The sequence below is a fragment of the Pristiophorus japonicus genome, chromosome 6, assembly GCF_044704955.1.
Source record: "Pristiophorus japonicus isolate sPriJap1 chromosome 6, sPriJap1.hap1, whole genome shotgun sequence".
In the NCBI taxonomy this organism is placed as follows: domain Eukaryota; kingdom Metazoa; phylum Chordata; class Chondrichthyes; family Pristiophoridae; genus Pristiophorus; species Pristiophorus japonicus.
Genome location: NC_091982.1, coordinates 212,991,334 through 213,008,045, shown reverse-complemented (window position 1 = coordinate 213,008,045; position 16,712 = coordinate 212,991,334). Strand labels below are relative to the sequence as shown.

The window sequence follows — 16,712 nt, the reverse complement described above, 5'->3', positions numbered from 1 at the left end:
TCTGAACTATCAGGAATGTAAGTGCAACATTGAGATCCTATCAGGGCACACGTTCCCCCTTTCTCAGCTAACAGGTAATCGAGGGCCATTCGGTTTTGTAATGCTACGGTCCTTATTGCTACCATTTCAGCTATGATGCCGTCCAGAGCCTCAGCAGTGTGGTTAGCTACCTGTTCCAATATCGTTTCTTTGAATCCATCTAACAGTCTCAGTTAGGGTCAGGGGAACGGTGCGCAAAGGAATTCCCCCTTTGGAATGTATAGGGATATGTGAACACACCCAGCATCTAGTGAAGTGCCCTTTTTCCGCATAAACGTAAGACATATACAAAAAGGTGTGTACATGGAGCTCTCGCCTTTGTCTTCCTTCCCGTGCGCCAAAACTGTCATATATCAACACTATTATGCAGACAGTGGCATACAGACACAGTCTCATCTTATAAATAGTCCAATTATTTAGCTGATAAAAAGAGTTCTGTTTTCCCGTTTCCCTTCTTCAAGTCTCCGTCAGTGTATTTGGCTGTCTTACGGGTAAAAGTTCAAACTGATCCTCCTTCAACTGCCTTGTTCAGCTATGGGGAAGAGGAGATCTGGAACAGAAACAGGAATTAGACTAACCAGCAAAATTTGTTTAAATGGTGATGAGCTTGCAGTGGTGCAGGTGAACCCAGGCACTTTTCCCCTCAACCTTGGCTGCAGTGGGGGTAGTGAGTGACACCTAAAAAGGCCCCTCCCATTGTGGCTCTAATCCCTTCCGAATCCATACTTCCCTGGTGCCACGAGGGACAATTCGGGTAAAACTGGGAGGTCGAGGTGAGCATCTTGAACCTGGTTGTGAACTAGTCGCAGAGCCTGAGTCAGAGAAAGAACATAGGTGGTCATCAATCTAGCTGAGATCTCATATCTAGGAACAATTTCCCTCATTAACACCTTAACAACAGTCTGAGTCTTATTGTCCAGGTTAGGGTAGGCTTCAATCCATCTGCAAAACACATCTACTATTACTAACACATATTTGTAACACTGAACTTTTTGCAACTCAATGTAGTCCAACTGAAATGTCTTAAAGGGACCTTCGGGTAGGGGCGTTTTACCCCAATCACAGGGGACTCCCTTCCCTGGATTATGTTGCTGGCCAACCAGGCAACGACTACTAATGTTCTGGGTGAGCGCCTGGAGTCTAGGGTGCCCCCAAGTAGCCAAAAGTGTGTCACTCGTGGTCCTTGCTCCACAATGAGTAGCAAAATGCATACATTCAATAACCCATAGAGCCAACTTGTCAGACATGCAAGTCTGTTCCGCGGGAATGGTCCAGAGTTTAGAAACATTGTCATAAGTACATGCATAATATTTCCACAACAGTTTATCTTTTTCAGGAGCGTTCTCCTGTGCTTTTATAACATCTTGGATGGTTGCCATTGGTTTTTCCGAGGCTAACTTATCCTTCGCAGGATTTTTAGTCTGACTCATAATTTTGGGCACTACCATATGTTGGTCACGAGAGGCCTGTTTGGCCTCTTGGTCAGGACAACGATTCCCTATATCAACCAGAGAATTTCCGGTAGTATGGGCGGTACATTTGACAATGGCAATGTGTTTGGGGAACATGAGGGCTTGCAACAAATCAGATACTAACTGTTTATGAGATATCTCATTCCCCTGTGAGGTTAGGAATCCTCTATTTTTCCATAATTGTCCAAAATCATGGACCACCCCAAAGGCATACCCAGAGTCGGTATAGATATTAACCTTGAGGTCTTTAGCCAGTATGGGGTTATTTTTAACTCCTCTTTTTACCGGAGTGTTAGGTGGAGGGTGTTGGGAAGAGGACTGGAGCAAGAGGCCAGGGGGTGCGGGAGGCGCCGTTGGGCGCTGAGTCAGTGGCCACTCATCAATTTCATCATCAGCCTCGGTTAACACAATGCCAGCCATTTTAACTCGTAGTTGATCAATACCTTTCTCAGAGGTCCCAGAGGATCTCTTAGCAAGTTTCTCGTGTGCACATTCTTTCTTTAAGACGTCTACAGTTTTAACATGTGTTCCCTCTGTCAATGCAAGTCCTAATTTAATAGCATTTGTTTGCCAACTTGACAGAAGTGATGCATCTTTTAATTTCTGACAATGTCGCCAGGTTGCAATTAAATTTTTATCCCCTTTTCCTCGTCCCCTTCTCCAAATTAATCCCTGTGCTTTTTTTTGCTACCTCTACGCTTCTAGTGCCACCTAGAGGCCACTGGTCATCCCCTAATAATTTATTCAGGGCTCCTGATAATTTTCTAAAGTCTTCAGCTCTTTCAGGGAATTCCTCACATAACTTTTGTAGCGGACTATCCGCATCCGTGGTTTTATCTAACTGATTACCCATTTTCACGCTGCTCCTCGTATTACTGTGTCGTTACGCGTTCGTGTCGTCGTGCAATTTAAACAAACTTAAAAATAGACACAGACTTTACAGAAACTAACACTGACTTTAACTAACTCCAAATAAACAAACTTTACTAATGCTAACACTTATCCGCGTCGCCGCGCGATACTTAAAACTCTCACGTCGCCGCGCAATCCGCGTTGCCTCGCAGTTCACGTCGCCACGCAATCCGCGTCGACCCGTGGCTCGCGTCGCCGCGCGAGTTAAGATACTTAAAACTTTAAAAGATAAACAAGGACTTCTAACACTTACCCGCGTCGCCGTGCGGTTCGCATCGCCGCGCGATTTCAATACAAGATAGACAAAGACTTCTAACACTTACCCGCGTCGCCGCGCGATTTAGGATACTTAAAACTTTACTTAAAACTCTAAACACTTAAGACTTACAAAGACTTACTGACATTAGCACTGACTTTCGCGATTCGCGTTGCTGCGCCTCTGCGTCACTACGCGTCGGCATCACTGCGCATTTACGTCACTGCACGTTTACGTATTGCGCGTCTACGTCACTGCGCGTTCGTTTTCCTGCGCGTTCGCTTCCCTGCGCGTTCGCTTCGGACCTTCTCCTCTCAGCCGCACGCTCGCACCGCTGCGCGTCTCGCGTTGTTTGTGCGTCTGCGCCGCTGCGCGTTCGCGTCGGCCCTACCTTCCGAGTTGCTGCGGGTTTTTAAATTCAATCAGAGCCTAGACGGGCCAAGTGATATACAAGGTCGACGTCGTACCTGAGTTGAACACCTATCCTCTATTTAAATCCCCATTTTATTCCCTGTGAGCCTAATTTTCTAATTTTGATCTCTGATGAGCCTCAATTAATTTCTTTCAGTTTCCAAATTTCCCTATCCTTTCGCGTTACTGCGCAGTTTAAATTCAATCAGTCAATGAAAGCCCTAATTTAATGGAGTTTTTCTGCCAACTGGACAGGAGTGATTTATTTTTTTTAACTGCAGTGGAATTTTTTTCATAATTTAAAATCTCAGAACATTTTTTTCTTTCAGCACCTATTTAGTACGTTACATTTTTTTCCATGACTAGAGAGAAGTCTGGCACGTAGGCTGTGGACTGCTTTTCGTTATCTCAATTGTTCCAGCCTCAAGGTCGTGTTATTTAATATAATTTTTTTTTTAAATCCTTTTGAATCCATCTCAGTTGTTTTGCTGTGCCTTCTCTGAATGTTTTCTTTCAACAAGTTTTTCTTTTTTTTTTAACCACCGGGACCATGTAATTTTTTTCTTTTTTTTTAACAAACCTATCCTTTGTGCATTTCCTGGCTCAGTAACTTATCATCCGAATATACGTAATTCAATAAGGTTCACACTCTTAAACTTCCCACATACAGGACAACACTACGAAGGGTTAAAACAAACTTTCATTCTGTTTGAGATAAAACAAACCACAACTCCCCGGCTTTTTTTTCTACAGTAAAAATCACAGAAGCATTTCTCATTTAAACAGACACTCACAAGAGTCTCTTTTCTTTCCTATTAATTTTTGGATCCATGATTGATCATCTATCCCTATCTAGCTCTAACTATAACCTATCTTTCCAAGTCGCCGCTTGGTTTGCGTCATCGCGCAATTTCCCTATCTCTATCCCTATTCTAAGTTTGAAAGGTATTCACCAGATTGTCCTGGATCTCGTTCAGACACTACCTGAGAACCAGCGAGTGGCTAAACTTTCCTCAGACTTTTGAAACCGGGGGAAACTGGAGCAGTATTGAAATCATACTCACTCCAGTGGCCACTTTCCCCTCGTCTCGTCCAAGGCTAGTCTGGCTCTTAATTCGCAAGTTTTCGGCAGTCGTCCATTGAGATCCCACTTCTGACACCAAATGTAAATTCCTGGATTCTTTTACCTCAATCTGGTTCAGTAAAATTACTGAGTCGAATACCTCTTGTGCTTTGAACAAAGCAGTCTTTATTACCGGCCAGTAAGACCTATCAGACAGAAGATATACTCTCTGGATAGAGCGTACACACTCCCTACGGATAGGTGAAGTTACATCGTAAAGCGTTAACAGTTATACAGTTTTGAAATCAGGTAACAAAATACAAATGGATTGACAGTCTAACTCAGCCACTCATTAGTCAATCTATATGAGATGTTTTTCTTGAAAGCTCACGCATTGCCTCTAAATGTTTCAATCTAATGGTGTGACTATTAACTGAGACCTTGCAATTCTGCAGATGTATTTCATGTTACAATTAGATGTTATTGGCAGGAGTAGTGACTTGAAACCTTGAGACAGACTGTTAGCTATGCTGATGTTGCACTATTTGCAATCTGACATTCTCCCAGCTATTCTTCCATGGCTTATACATTTTCATATATCCCGTTTACCTTACTGTCCTTAATTCCACATATTCCGTTCAGATATCCACAAGATGAGGAGAAACTTCTTCACTCAGAGAGTTTTAACCTGTGGAATTCTCTACCGCAGAGAGTTGTTGATGCCAGTTCGTTGGATATATTCAAGAGGGAGTTGGATATGACCCTTACGGCTAAAGGGATCAAGGGGTATGGAGAGAAAACAGGAAAGGGGTACTGAGGCGATGAACAGTCATGATCTTAGTGAATGGTGGTGCAGGCTCGAAGGGCAGGATGGCCTACTCCTGCACCTATTTTCTATGTTTCTATAATTGGAGAGATTCAAACCAGGAGTTGTGGTTAAGATGGTAGTTTGCAAGAACGGAGGGTTCAAGGGGTGGTTTTTTGAGGAGATGGGTGATGACGGGTGATGCCACAAAAAATTAAAAGAAAATATTTGGCTTGGAGGTTTGTTTTGAAACCCGTTTGATTTATTTTGTAGGGACAAAGGCCCCAAGTTTCCACACGCGGCGAAAAAGGCGCCACTTAGAGCTGGGCGCCTGTTTTTCGCGGCGAAAACGGCGCCTGAAAAAAAACGCGGTATTGAGCTCGATGTCTGCTTGGCGCAGCGCACAGGGGGCGGAGCCTACCACTCGCGCCGATTTTATAAGTAGGAGGGGGCGGGTACAATTTGAAATGAGTTTTTTTGGTGCCGGCAACCCTGCGCGTACGCATTGGAACGTTCGCGCACGCGCAGTCTGAAGTAAACATTGGCACTCGGCCATTTTAAAAAGTGCTGCAGAAAAAGTGAAAATTTGTTTATTGAACCCTTGCAAAGGCTTGCATTTTAATTTTCTTGATATTTCTGTGTGTAAGGGAGTGCTTTTAGCAGCACTGCTGAATAAATCACCTGCTGAATTAATGTTGGCTCTTTAACCAGTGTTACTGCAGCAACTGTGCATTTTAATTCAGCTTTTACAACTCGTTACCGTTTTAATCTCCACCACTCATTCTGTAATTAAAGATAGACTGTGATAAACGGGACACATGCACTTGTTTGAGACTATTCAAATTCTTTGTAGCTGTTCAATTTTTAACATTTTTTAATAAAACCACATTGCCCTTCCATGATCAGCACTGAGGCTTCTTGCAGCTTTCTCCCCCTGCCGTCGGTCGGTCCCGACGGCAAACGGCTGCCTCAAGCACTGAGGCTTCTTGCAGCTTTCTCCCCCTGCCGTCGGTCGGTCCCGACTGCAAATGGCTGCCTCAAGCACTGAGGCTTCTTGCAGCTTTCTCCCCCTGCCGTCGGTCGGTCCCGACGGCAAACCGCTGCCTGAAAGGCCTGCCTGAAGCACTTTCACACAGGTAGGAACATGGTTTATTTAATCTTTTCTTTGCTTATAAATTTTTATTCAGGTTGGATTTATTTGTATAAGTATAACTAAGGATTTATTGTAGAATTTAATGACTTCCCTTCCCCCCGTCCCCCCCCCCCCCCCCACCTCATTCCCGACGCCTAATTTGTAACCTGCGACTGATTTTTTAATGTGTAGACAAGGTTTTTTCAAGCGTACAAAAATCTTCACTTGCTCCATTCTAAGTTAGTTTGGAGTACGTTTTCACTGTGGGAACTTTCAAATCAGGCGTCAGTGGCCGGACACGCCCCCTTTTGAAAAAAAAATTCTGTTCAAAAGTGAAACTGTTCTACCTGACTAGAACTGCAGAAAACTTAAATGTGGAGAATTCCGATTTCTAAGATACTCCGTTCTCCACCAGTTGCTCCTAAAAATCAGGAGCAAATCATGTGGAAACTTGGGGCCAAAGTTAGCAGTTTCTGTAGACAATGCAGTGGCAAGCTGGTAATGATTAGGAGTTAAATATTCCAGGCTATAAGATCTTTAGAAAGGATCTGGGAGAGCAGTCGGGTAACTTTATTGATCAAATACACTATTACAACATTAATAAGAGAAGATATAGGTAAGGATAAGCAACCAGCAGAGACTATGGTTAGAATTGAGGAATAAGAGAGGACTTAAAACTTTAATGGAGTTGTCTCCAGGCCTCCTGATATCATCAGTGAAGTGGAAGAATGTATTCATTCAGAGATTGGAGATGCTTGTTGAAAAAGTAATTTACTGGGAGACTTTAATTTTCATATAGATTGGGAACAGCTTGTCAGAAAGGTAGTGAATTTCTTGCGGACATTTAAGAGAGTTTTCTGAAGTAATATTTTCTAGAACCAGCAAGAGGGCATTCTAGATATTGTAATGAGATTTAGTTAATAATCTAACAGTGAGGGAACTTTTAACAGTGATCATAATATGATCAAATTCAATATAAGGTTTGAAAACGAGAAACTTAACAGTTAGTAAGATTTTAGATTTTGGTAAGGCTAATTTTAACAGGATGATACAGAGACTGATGACATAAAACTGGTCAAAACTGTTATCGGATAAAACTGCAGATGAGCAGTGGGAGGTATTCAAAATTAATTCAGCTCAATACAGGACCAGTTTATCATCATCATAGGCAGTCCCTCGGAATCAAGGAAGAATTGCTTCCACTCTTAAAATGAGTCCTTAGGTGGCTGATCAGTCCAATACGAGAACCACAGTCCCTGTCACAGGTGGGACAGATAGAGGATAAGGGAGGGTGGGACAGGTTTGCCGCACGCTCTTTCTGCTACCTGCGCTTGATTTCTGCATGCTCTCGGTGATGAGACTTGAGGTGCTCAGCTCCCTTACAGATGCACTTCCTCCACTTAGGGCGGTCTTTGGCCAGGGACTCCGAGGTGTCACTGGGGATGTTGCACTTTATCAGGGAGGCTTTGAGGGTATCCTTGTAACGTTTCCTCTGCCCACCTTTGGCTCGTTTGCCATGAAGGAGTTCCGAGTAGAGTGCTTGCTTTCGGAGTCTCGTGTCTGGCATGCGGACAATATGGCCTGCCCAGTGGAGCTGATCAAGTGGACTATTTCCCATACCTCGGGAGCCTCTTGTCAACAAGAGCAGACAGTGACGATGAGATTCAACACCGCCTCCAGTGCGCCAGTGCAGCCTACGGCCGCCTGAGGAAAAGAGTGTTTGAAGACCAGGCACTCAAATCTGCCACCAAGCTCATGGTCTACAGGGCTGTAGTAATACCCGCCCTCCTGTATGACTCAGAGACATGGACCATGTACAGTAGACACCTCAAGTCACTGGAGAAATACCACCAACCAGTTTATACCCCGAATGGGAAAAGAGTTTTACTTACCAAATAAAACAGCCACGTTGTCAAAAGAGGTGAGAGATTAAATGAAACTAAAGGAAAGAGCATATAAAAGTGCAAAGAATAGTGTAGATCCAGGGGACTGGGAGAGATATAAAAACAAAGGAAGACAGAAAAATAGATGGAGCTGCAAAAGGAATACAATCAGTGTAAAATAGCAGCCATATCTCATTAGTTTTGCATTAAATTGTAAGGTGCCCAATTTGGATCAAAATTTCACAGCATGTTTGTTTTTTTTTTGTCTTGGCAAAAGCTGCAGTGAAGGTCTAAGAAAAAAATCCAAGCCAGATGCTGGCAGGAAGATTGGTCACCCAACATTAGTTTCCAAAGGCCATTCATCTTTCTATGGTAATTGTGCAGAAATTGTTGGGGTGACCTTATGCAATCAACTGCTCTTTCTCATTCTGAGAGAAAAGCTTTTGTCTAGAGTACAGAGAGAGAGTGACTACCATATAATACAGATTTTTTTTTAGCCTCTGATTAAGGTTCTGTTGCCTGAGTCACATTGGATTTGGATGTTTCTGCCAAAAGTTCCAGCAACATTCATATTGGAAGCCTGCAGCGTTCTCTGTCAATCCTTATGCATCATGCAGTAGAGCAATTCTGCAACATTGCTGGAGGTGTGATACCGTCCCTGGAATGTTGGCTGGCATTAAGATAGTAGGCTGTATTCAGCACCAGGCCTTATGCAGTAATACAGTTTCTGTTACGTATGTATGCAAACCTCACCAATGTGTAATACTTGCCACCAGGGGGCACACCTGTGGGAGACCTTAGGGTCACCTGTGCACCCTGGGCAAGCAGGTGTAAAAGGCAATCCACCGTTCTGCTTCCTCACTTTGGAGTTACATTAAAGAGGCCAAGGTCACAATGGTTTGAGCTTACAACAGTCTTGTGGAGTTATTCTGAACATAATAGTTTCCATGTACTGGTGTGCCAGATCAGCAATTCATATCTGACAGGCTTTGAAAGTGTTTGATGCTCATTCAAAATTTTAGACAGCAACATCAATGCTCAAGAAATAAACTAATCTGCCAGAAATTAGCCCTGAATGAGCTAGTAAACTCACTTAAAACTGGCATGATCTTCATCAATAGCAGTCTGTTGTGACTTTGATTCAGATGTCAGTGTAACATTTTGAGATTTTTACCTATTTGTCCAAGAAAGGATTTTTGGTTTAACTTATGTGACTGATATAAAGTCAGATGCAAGTTCCAAAGGGTTAATTTCAGGGAGGCACAAATCATCAGTTATTGGAATATCAAGTGAAATTGCTGTCAAAAGTGTGTATTCTGACATACTACATCAGTTTTAAGACAATTGGGGGCCAGTGAGCACATTTTCAAGCTCTTTGCAGCTTTAATTTTAGAATTGTCATCATTCAATATGGCCAGTGAGGTGGTATAGTTAAACAGACAATGTAGTTTCTACAGTTCCCACACCAAGAGAGATAGTTTGATCTAATTTTTAACACTGAGCTGAGAGAGGGGGATCATAGTTCACCCTTACATAAGAACATAAGAATTAGGAACAGGAGTAGCCCATCTAGCCCCTCGAGCCTGATCTGGCCGTGGACTCAGCTCCACTTACCCGCCCGCTCCCCGTAACCCTTAATTCCCTTTTTGGTTAAAAATCTAGCTGTCTGTGATGCGAATACATTCAATGAGCTAGCCTCAACTGCTTCCTTGGGCAGAGAATTCCACAGATTCACAACCCTCTGGGAGAAGAAATTCCTTCTCAACTCGGTTTTAAATTGGCTCCCCCGTATTTTGAGGCTGTGCCCCCTAGTTCGAGTCTCCCCGACCAGTGGAAACAACCTCTCTGCCTCTATCTTGTCTATCCCTTTCATTATTTTAAATGTTTCTATAAGATCACCCCTCAGCTTTCTGAACTCCAACGAGTAAAGGCCCAGATTACTCAATCTATCATCATAAGGTAACCCCCTCATCTCCGGAATCAGCCTAGTGAATCGTCTCTGTACCCCCTCCAAAGCTAGTATATCCTTCCTTAAGTAAGGTGACCAAAACTGCACACAGTACTCCAGGGTGCGGCCTCACCAATACCCTATACAGTTGCAGCAGGACCTCTCTGCTTTTGTACTCCATCCCTCTCACAATGAAGGCCAACATTCCATTCGCCTTCCTGATTGATTACCTGCTGCACCTGCAAACTAACTTTTTGGGATTCATGCACAAGGACCCCCAGGTCCCTCTGCACCGCAGCATGTTGTAATTTCTCCCCATTCAAATAATATTCCCTTTTACTGTTTTTTTTTCCAAGGTGGATGACCTCACATTTTCCGACATTGTATTTCATCTGCCAAACCTTAGCCCATTCGCTTAACCTATCTAAATCTTTTTGCAGCCTCTCTGTGTCCTCTACACAACCCGCTTTACCACTAATCTTTGTGTCATCTGCAAATTTTGTTACACTACACTCTGTCCCCTCTTCCAGGTCATCTATGTGCATTGTAATCAGTTGTGGTCCCAGCACCGATCCCTGTGGCACACCAGTAACCACCGATTTCCAACCCGAAAAGGACCCATTTATCCCGACTCTCTGCTTTCTGTTAGCCAACCAATTCTCTATCCATGCTAATACATTTCCTCTGACTCCGCGTACCTTTATCTTCTGCAGTAACCTTTTGTGTGGCACCTTATCGAATGCCTTTTGGAAATCTAAATACACCACATCCATCGGTACACCTCTATCCACCATGCTCGTTATATCCCCAAAGAATTCCAGTAAGTTAGTTAAACATGATTTCCCCTTCATGAATCCATGTTGCGTCTGCTTGATTGCACTATTCCTATCTAGATGTCCCGCTTTTTCTTCCTTAATGATAGCTTCAAGCATTTTCCCCACTACAGATGTTAAACTAACCGGCCTATAGTTACCTGCCTTTTGTCTGCCCCCCTTTTTTAAACAGAGGCGTTACATTAGCTGCTTTCCAATCCGCTGGTACCTCCCCAGAGTCCAGAGAATTTTGGTAGATTATAACAAATGCATCTGCTATAACTTCCGCCATCTCTTTTAATACCCTGGGATGCATTTCATCAGGACCAGGGGACTTGTCTACCTTGTCTCTCTATCTCTGGCAAAGGTAGTCAATAACAGTTTAATTACAGAGGATTGCATATAAATTACAAAAGCAGTCCATTCTTCTCAACCAAATCTGTCTGCAGTTTTCCTCTTCTGAGGTCTGACTTTCTTAGGTTATTGCCAGTTAATTGAGGGACTGCCAACTTGAGTTTGCTTTGGGCAGGGTTATGTTTTTATTTTAATGTTACAGGAGAGATAAAAGAAATAGATACATGTCACTAAAAAGTTACGGGGTAGAATTTCTACGAAGCTCTCCTAATCTCCCGCCGTAACTACACTGATTCTGCAATCTGCTTGCTTCCAAGCTTCTATTATGCCAGTTTCTAACGGGCTGATCAGTGGCCCACAAGAATAGACTGAATGTGCTTATTTTTGCTCTTTTAATTTTATCTCAGACTGTCTAGCTCAGTTTGGGAACTTGCCATATGAGAAACCAACAGAATGCAACAGCAGACCAATCTTTTTTATTTATATTGGATTTAATCAATAACTAATAGACTGTCCGTCATGTTTCTTATGGAGAAAAAAATGGTGTTGCTCCTGTAACTCTCTACTTCTCTCTTGTATTAATTCTTTGCATCTGGCTTCCTCACTCACTCTGCCCTTCTGCTTGTCTTCCGCACTCAGTTGGCTGTCACGCTTCCTCTTATTAGAGGAAATTTTAACACCCTCTTCCAGGCAGCAGAATGTCTGTTTTGGATGCTCTGCTCAATAAAACCTTGCAGTACAGCAGGCAAGGCTCGAAAAAGTAAGCACTAATATTTTTGTGGGTCCATCTCAAACAACAAATGTGAGAGCTCATGGGTCTTTGTCACTAAAATAGAAAACATCTGTTCAGCTGCTTCTGCTATTTCCCTCCTTCCCCTTGCTACCATGCAAAACCTTCTCACCAGCCTTCTCTGTGTTCATTCTGTCCTATTGAAGTCCCACTTCCACCTCCCTCAACCTCATTTCCACTGAAGAACTTACCACCCAATTTTCTTTCCAGGTGCTAGCCTTCATTATAAATGGTCCCCCTCTCTTTAGGCACTGTCCTCTCCATTTCAGAACCTTAGTCATCACCTCCCTCTTCAACAATCCCACCCTCGACCCTCTATCTCTGCAAGCTACCATCCCATCTCCAACTTCCCTACCATCTTAAAATACCTTGAACATGTAGTTACCTCCCAAATCTGTATCCATCTCCTTGTTTGAATCTCTTTTTCAGCTCTCCTGCAAAGTCGGAAGAGTCCTCACCAAAGTCATGAATGACAGGTGACTCTGGTCATGACGCATCATACACCTTGTTTTCCTTGACACTCTGTGGCCTTTGACACAGTCTACCACACCATCCTCTTTAAATGCCTTTTCTCTGATGTCTAGCGTGGTTGGACTGTCTTCACTAGTTTCCATCCTTAATTAACCGAGCATAGCAAAAGCATCCTGTCCCCACGTCATAACCTTGGGAGTCCTGCATGGATCTGTCCTTGGCTCCTTCCTCTTATTCATCCACTTTCATGCTACCCTTTGGCAACATCAACCACAGACATGGAGTCAGCATCCACATGTAACTCTCTACCAGCTGTACCTTACCCTTCCACAGCCTCTCTGCTGTCGGACTGCTTGTCCGACATTCAGTCTTCGATAGCCACAATTTACTTAACGTGCACATTCAAGGACTGAAGCCATCATCCTTGGCCCTAGCCACAAACTACGTACCCAGTGTCTCAGATTAAATCAGACTATTTACAATCTTGGTATCCTATGTGATCCCAAACCGAATTTCCAACCACATATCCTTTCCCTTGTAAAAATCGGCTACTTCTACATCCATAACATCGCCTGCCACTGTCCCTACCTCAGCCCATCTGCCATTGAAACCCTTATCCAAGCCTTTGATTTGACTTCTTAAAAGTTAAATTTCTCATTCTTGTGTTTAAATCCCATCTCTGCCTTGCCCTTCTCTATCTCTGCAACATCTTCCAGTATTACAGCTGGCCTGAACTCTTCAGACTCTGACCTTTTGTGCATTCCCCCTCCACTGCACCCCACCAGTTATGGCTATGCCTCCAGAGACCTAGGCACTTTGGAATTCCCTCACTAAAAACCTCTGCCTCTCCATTTAAGACCCTTCTTAAAATCCACTTCTTTGACCAAGCTTTTGGTGATGGCTTCTAATATATCTCCCTTGTCTCGGCATCCAATTTTTTGATCGAGCTTCTGAATTGCTTTGGAATGTTTTTCTCTCTTCAAGGTGCTACATTAATGCAAGTTGTTGTGATAGTCCAACAGTGTTTGGAAAGGAGCATAAAACAGTAGAGATAACTTAGAGGAGATTGGGAGAAAAGTGGAGTTTTTTGTTTTTTTTAAAAACAAAAGTGAGCTGATGACCTGGCAAGACATATTATGCAGTACAAGGCATTTTTCAAATCTAATGGCCCGTAATTTGCGGTTAGTGGCGAAGCAAATGCTTTCACCGCTGACCCTGAAGTAAGCTTCCCACAAAGATCTCGCGTTAAGATCAGTGTAAGTTAATGGGGAATCTCTAGTGCGAGCTGTTATGATGTCAACAGCTGTTTAAGCAGCCAATCACAATGCAGAATTCTCACCGACCGGAACCAGGAAATGAGTAAGCTCCTTTTATTCTAACTTTTAAAAAATGTTATAGAGAGCAAAAGAAAGATTGGGGCTTTCACATGAGGAAAAGGCAAACCTGAAATAAAGAGGAACAAACTTTTAAAAAAATGTTAAAATTAAAAAATGTCTTAAAATTGTAATTTTTATCAAAATAGATAAACATGGCACTCTCCAAAATTTAAATTTGTTTTTCAGAGCCATAACATTTGTTTAGCAGTCAATACGCTGTTAAACCCCAGTTACACCTAACCCAAAAGGGTCTAGTTCTTAATGGGGTATTAAATGGCAATGGAAGAGCAAAAGTTTCACTGATTGCTGGCTATGGAGGGCGGTGGCAGTGTCGGAGCAGTAAATGACTGATCGCACATTCAGGATTTATAAAGGAACGAATGCTTTTCTTTCGCTGTTATTCCCCCCAAATTCCGGGCCATTGCTTTTCTTTGTTCTTTAATCTAAATCAAAATTACCAGGTAGGTCAATTTTGACAGGGCCATCATCAAATCCAAGACCTTATAACAGTTGCTTGGTGCTAGAAAGGATTTCAACTACATTGTGTACAATAATATGTTCCTTTTAAAATATGAGTTAGCAGGTTTTTATTTATGCAATATTTCATGTGAGTTACATGAAGTTATTACAGTTTAAAACAGTTCATTTTTTCCCCAATTTTAGGGACCCTTTCCATGCACACCAACAACACCTTCGTCAGATGATGACCACTGCTCCAGGAGATTTGGAACACGACGTCATGTTAAATTTGACAAATGGCAGAACCTGCAATCAGGGATGCCCAAGGCAACGTGCCACTAAAGAGGCTGTAAATGCTAATAATGGGGTATGATAGTTAATATTTTGTTATTCTAGTTGAAATTCATGGATTTAGAGTTTCAGGTAAATGATATTCATGACTTTGAGGGTGAAATACCTAGAGGCCAAAATTAGTGAAGGGCAAGGGCCGCCCAAGTGCTGCCCAAAGGACCGCCGATGGCCGCCGAGGTACCTGACAGGACTCTGGGCGGGGTTTTCGGCCAAAAGGTGGCAGTATCGGAGCAGTGAATGACTGATCGCACATTCAGGATTTCCGAAGGAACAAACGCTTTTCTTTCGCTGTTATTACCCCCCACCCGCAAATTCCGGGCCATTGCTTTTCTTTGTTCTTTAATCTAAATCGAAATTACCAAGTAGGTCAATTTAGACTGGGCCATCATCAAATCCAAGACCTTATAGCAACAATGAGGATCTTAAAATAGCAACCTACTAGTTACATTTGGGGAAAATCTGCAGTTTAATGTTCCAAAAAAGGCCTGGAGTCTTGGCCTTCCTGGTATGAAGACAGCACAAAAATAGATTTCAGACATCTATAAGCTGCATCATTTTCAGCAATAACACAATATCGGCGGAAAGGGCGGCCGGTGGGAAAAGAGGAACTTACGCCATCAATCTGGGCAGGAACTTTCATTCTCGGCGGCAAAGGCACCGAGGATGGAGTCGGGCCCACAGAGGGTCGAAGAGCTGCAAATAAAGAGCATGAAAAAAAACATCGGAAGACCTTCAGGGGACCCCATCAAGGTAAGTCGCTGCAAAGAAAAAAATTAAAAATTGTTTACTAACCTTTTTTTTCCGGCTCTTTATACCTACTGTCGCGGACAGACCAGCCTCCTGCAGTGTTCCACCTACGTTCTGGCGCTGACTCCTGCCCGCACCAATCTGGCATCTCGGAAGGCGGGGGTCCACTTACGCCACTCGGGCATCCACTGACATCAATGGGCGAGTCCTGGCGGTTCTCCCCTCCCACCCGCTCCAGCCCAAATCGAAACTGGCACTAGACGCAACTTGAGGAGGAATGTCGGTGGCAGTGGGTGGAGAATTATGACATTGCCATGACGATGTAATGTTTAAAAAAAACTCTCATAAAGTTGAGCTGTGAACCTGGACATGTAAGAAATGTTTCCAAGTTTAATGGATCGTATATATTCTAATTAAGTTAAGTTATTGCTGAAAATGATGCAGCTTATAGATGTTTGAAATCTAATTTTTGTGCTGTCTTCATACCAGGAAGGCCAAGACTCCAGGCCTTTTTTGGAACATTAAACCGCAGATTTTCCTCAAATGTAACTAGTAGGTTACTATTTTAAGATCCTCATTGTTTTTGGTGGAATAGACTGTTGCATATAAGTAATGTATGTTAATTACTGCATTCTCCACTTCTTTTTAAAGTCTCCTGCTTCTTGGAAGACAGACTCTTGCAGAGGTACAATTCCCTATACACTGGCCACAAGTGGCCTTTATTCAGTTGTAAGCCTAGACAGTGATTGTTAGCAGTGACTCCAACACAGTCCCTTCAGGAATCCCTTTGGTATATATTGTTCGCTCTGCCTCTTGCACATCTACATGCGGCCCTTTGGTGATTTCATCTACCAGCACAGGATCAGATTCCACTTGAACGACGCTGACAACCAGCGTCTACTTCACCAGTTCTCCTTATTCCTCCACTGCCTTTGTTGCTAGATTTCTTGTCTTGAGTTCAGTTTTGGATGAGCTGCAATTTCTTCCAGCTAAACGTGGAAAAGACAGCAGCCATTATTTTTAGGCTCTGACATAAACTTCTCCATACCCTCATCACTGACCCCATTCCACCTTCTTGTCACTATCTCAGGCTCAACCTGACTATATCCTCTTCGATCTCGTGCTGAATTTCTGACCTCATCTATTCTCCATCACAAAGACTGCCTACTTCCCCCTCTACAACATCAGTCTCTGTCCAGTAACTTCTCTCGCTATAAATGCCAGGCATTAAATGGGAGTGCATACTTCTTATTACAAAAGATCAGGCTCTAAAAAATATTTGAGTGCATTTCATGTAATGTTATGCTTGAATATCTCCACCATCTGTTGAACTTCTGGATAAAGCTTAGCTTCATTTATGTTTATATCATAACTATTTCTTTCTTTTATGACCCAGTCGCATTGGGTCTATTGAACAAATACTGTTTGTTG

At 42.9% G+C, this 16,712-nt stretch overlaps 1 protein-coding gene across 3 annotated transcripts in view; it reads left to right on the top strand.

Moving 5' to 3' along the window:
* mlf1 (myeloid leukemia factor 1) overlaps positions 1 to 16,712 on the top strand; it is a 194,006-nt gene that overhangs the window by 11,543 nt on the left and 165,751 nt on the right. For all 3 annotated transcript variants that reach the window (XR_011593545.1, XM_070882345.1, XM_070882344.1), the window contains exon 2: positions 14,388 to 14,550. Coding sequence is in view for 2 of the 3 variants with exons in the window: in XM_070882345.1 (XP_070738446.1) it covers positions 14,388 to 14,550 (163 nt within the window). In the remaining variant the exon portion in view is untranslated. The remainder of the gene's footprint in view (positions 1 to 14,387; positions 14,551 to 16,712) is intronic.